This window comes from Gymnodraco acuticeps, unplaced genomic scaffold (assembly GCF_902827175.1).
Source record: "Gymnodraco acuticeps unplaced genomic scaffold, fGymAcu1.1, whole genome shotgun sequence".
Lineage (NCBI taxonomy): Eukaryota > Metazoa > Chordata > Actinopteri > Perciformes > Bathydraconidae > Gymnodraco > Gymnodraco acuticeps.
In genome coordinates, this window is record NW_022990011.1 from 382,126 (window position 1) to 386,171 (window position 4,046).

At 40.6% G+C, this 4,046-nt stretch overlaps 1 protein-coding gene across 1 annotated transcript; it reads left to right on the forward strand.

Annotated features, from left to right (window-relative positions):
• Positions 1–409: 409 nt before the first annotated feature.
• nppc (natriuretic peptide C) lies at positions 410–3,816 on the forward strand. The gene is made up of 3 exons (XM_034213209.1): positions 410–629; positions 1,583–1,876; positions 3,342–3,816. The coding sequence occupies exons 1-2, from the start codon at positions 537–539 to the stop codon at positions 1,853–1,855; spliced, it is 366 nt and encodes a 121-aa protein (XP_034069100.1). The 5' UTR covers positions 410–536; the 3' UTR covers positions 1,856–1,876; positions 3,342–3,816.
• Positions 3,817–4,046: the final 230 nt, after the last annotated feature.

Consider the following 4,046-nt stretch of genomic DNA (forward strand, 5'->3'; position numbering starts at 1 on the left):
TAATGTCATTCATACTGACACAGTAGACTAGGCCTATATATATATATAAATATATGGTTAAATGCTAGAAGTGATTTATCTGCCAAAGTTGATATTCAGGTCCTGACGCGCACTCTTTGAAACCACCTTCAAACGATGCATCTAAGTCAGATGTCTAAAGTTTTTTTTAAAGAGCATTTTGATAGCTCATAGCCTATTTCCCCCCCCCCCCCCCCCCCCCCCCCCCCCCCCCCCAAAGCCCCGATGACCGAAGCTTATATCATTTAATTAATCCTTGGCATGAAGTGCTAAGAGGCAGGTAGGGAACAAGGGAGTTGGCAAGGAAGGAGGACCATTACGCAGGTTATCATGACATCACCACGGGCTGGCTATAAAGCGGTGAGGACTACTACACAGGGTTAGAGAAGCACTTGAGGAGCTTTGGAGTGAAAGGCGGACTGAAGCCTCTTATGTTTAACAGCTGATTGGCTGCTGCTACCGTCCAGCTCTCAGATCTTCAGCGCAGAGGAAACCCTAAAGAATACAGACTTGTCAAAATGAACTTGTCGTATTTGGTAGCGTGTGGACTTATGGTCACCCTGCTTTCAGTGAGGACGGGGGCAAAACCTGTATCTCAGACGCAGCAAAAGGTAAGATTAACTCACTTAAATTATTACTGAGAACTAAGGCAGTTTATTTGCTTCACAAATAATAATAATAATTGCTTCGTTGGGAGTTGAATGTTGTTTCAGGATGAACAGATGTTCTGTGGTCCAGACGCTCAAGACTGCTATTTTACGCATCATATTTCATAATTTCAGTCATGCTTAGCAATTGAGCGAGGGCATTTTTTCCACACCCTGAATGAAAATGTGTTTCTTTTATCGCCATATTATATACAAAGAAACTTCATGTTATATTCAATGATTTCTAACTCGAAGAAAACCTTCACATTTGAAAATTGATATTAAAGCAATATAAGAGGCTACTTAATATCATATTGGTATTCGTTTGTAACGTCGAATGAATGTTATCTAATTGTTTGGCAAATCTAAAATAGAACAGTAGCTACCCGTAGAACATCATCGAAACATTGCGCTTGTATTTTTAATTCATGTATACATTTGAGTTATAAGCTTAGATGGCCAGAATTTAGGACTGATGGATGATCTGATGTGAGCCTGCGATCACACCATGTGGGCTACAGGCACCTGTATTATCACTCTCCACTGAAGAACAAGGTCCAGAGGTGAACTGTCACATAAAAGTGAAAGTATAGCCTACAGACGAACCTTTGCGGGAAATTAAAAAATTAAAAGTATCGTTTGAAGATTGAGTTAGCTGCAGCATGTTTCAAGACCTCTATCCATCCTATTAATCCTATAGTTCCGCGCGTATAAACTGGCCAAACATATTTCATGTTTCAATCTTGGCCAATACACTTGGTGTTTGAAAGAGCTTAGCGTAAGCACAACGGTCAGGTTTCTTCACATTTTGAAATCGAGTAGGCATGTAGTTCAATTTCATTCAAAGCGTATCTTTCTGCGCAAAGTATTTGCCTCGTGGAGATATCGTTTATTTATTTTCCCTATCTGCGTTTCAGTCTCTTAGAAGTTTGCTGGGCGAGGAGCTGGCGGAGTTTCTGGAGTCGGAGGAGAGGGAGAGGCGGCTAGACGCTGTGCGCTCTCGGATACGGTTACTTGGAGATTTACGCATGGATACCCGGGCCAGAGGGATGTGGGCTCGTCTCCTTAATGATCAACCCGCACCGAGGAGACACAAGTCAGGAAACAAGAAAGGGGGCTCCACGACTCGAAGTGGCTGCTTCGGACACAAGATGGACAGGATAGGAACCATCAGCGGCATGGGCTGCTAGGGTTGGAGCAGCGCTGTGATGGTGAGTTCTCTTCATGGCCATGGTCCCACTTCACACTTAGAAACCTGACATTTTGACGTGTTAAAAGAACCATGAAGACCAAAAGCAAGAAATAATGTGTAAAAACTGAAACAAGTAATGGAAAAGAGAGACAAGAAGGAGGAGAACAAAATCAATAAAGAGCCAATAAAATGGATTCATGCAAACGGATAGGGGGACAGTAGGAAGAAAGAATGGATGATAATAAGAAGTCAGAGAGAATGAAAGCCTTTTTTTTTTTTTTTTATTATATCAATGGTCATCTAAGGACTCTGTTTCAGTAGCAGATGGGACGCTTTCTGTTTCATCAAAGGTCTTATTGGGTTTTGTGTAGCTGCAAAAAGGACAGAGGAGAGGAAGGAAGGGAGGGGGGAGGAAGGAGTGAGCGGAGAGAAATCAAGCTAGAAAGAAAGCCGTAACAAATAAAGATAAGATGTTAGAGTCACATTTGTTTAACGGTCGTCTTGGGACAGTGTGTGCTTTGCATTCACAGTTCATGAAGTCTGAGTGACAGCAATATGAAGGATCTAGACTAAGAGGAGAGTTGTGCTCTGCGTGGTTGCTCTCTGTGATGAATTCAGTCTGGTTCAAAGGTCATCGTGATGTATGAAATCACATTTTCTGTTTGTACTGCCATTAACCTCAGCTGCCAGCCTGAAAAGTTCATGCTTGGATATTGAGAGCGATAACTCCCATTTGATACTACTATCAAACCTCGACCTCTCGCAGTGTTCCCTCCTCAGACATGAACCCCATTTAGACAGCAGGAAAGTCCACTTGAACCAATGTAAACTGATGCATGGGAAACACAACAGTTGGCAGGATTCCATTCTTGTATTTCCGCACATCATCATGAATAATCCCATCTGCTTCGTCTAGAAAACAAGTTAAATGTGTCACGTTTCAGAAAAAAAGTAGGGAGAGCTGGAGGAGGGAAAGGGGGATGCAGACAGGCTAACGCACACACATTATAAACACACGGCACCCTGCGGTGGACAGGATCTTTCCTGGAAGCCCGTTCCTTTTACCAAAGTGATTTTAACAAAAACAACAAAGGGGCTGTGGTGGTGAATAAAGTAATGAGGAGGCTAGGTGACGCACAATTAGTCCTGAGGCTTGAAGCCTTTTCCGTGGTTGTGGCAAACTGTGAAATCATGATCGGGGAGTGTGATTTTGTGACTAACCTAAGTGTGTGTGTGTGTGTTTTTTTTATTAGCTGACACTCCTTTTTCCTCCCGTGGGTTATGGTGTATTGTGAATGTGGAAGTATGTGCTAGTATGGGTTCATTGAGGATAATAGTCAAGGCCACACTTTATCTTAGCATAAAAGTTCATCAAGTACAAGTACATCACACAGAATGATGAGCTAAATGACTAAATAGATTAAGGGTGTGAATACAGTTGTTTCAGTCTAATCTTAATCATGCTGTTTCTTCTCATTCCTCAGATCTCTGGACGATGGGTTGGACAGCAAAGATTCATTTTGTTCTCACCTGAGGGAGAAAAAAAGAAAAACTCACGAAGTGACAGATTTTCGGTACGAAAGTCAACACGACCAGCATAAACAAAGACTGAGATAACAATGCTACAAAACCCTCATATAAATATATATATATATATAATGAATATGCAGGTATATATACATATATAAATATGTGTATACCATACAAATGGTCGACAGATGCATACTACAAGATAGCGGACAATGGTGTAAAAACTACAAACCGCAAAGCTGTATAATGTTGCCGCTGCGCTGCTGCTGTACATTTATGTACTTCATCTTCCCCTGCATAAATGTATTTATGTTTAAAAAAATATTTATATGTTTATAAAAAGAGATATTTATAAATATGAGTTTTATTTATGTAACATTTTGAAAATGGATGCAAACTGCAGGTCAATTCTGTTTATAATTTTTTTCTTTTGTCTCAAATAGTTGTATATGTTTTGAAAAATGATAAAAAGAACATTCCATGTGCACTTACATGTATCCTCTCGGGGTTTTTTGTTTCAACCATCGCAGTAAATTATGTTATTGAACATTTCTTTATGGCTTGAAGGTTAAACAGTTTGTCAAGAGCTAAGGAAAAGCCTGGATGTCACCTTGGTTACGATTCGTTGATATTCAGATCAGATTCGAACAGGTTTCACT

Excerpts from the sequence above, each read along its gene's own strand:
- nppc (XM_034213209.1), top strand. The coding sequence starts at position 537 with ATGAACTTGTCGTATTTGGTAGCGTGTGGACTTATGGTCACCCTGCTT. Across the intron at positions 630-1,582 it reads TATCTCAGACGCAGCAAAAG|TCTCTTAGAAGTTTGCTGGG; the intron begins GTAAGATTAACT and ends TCTGCGTTTCAG.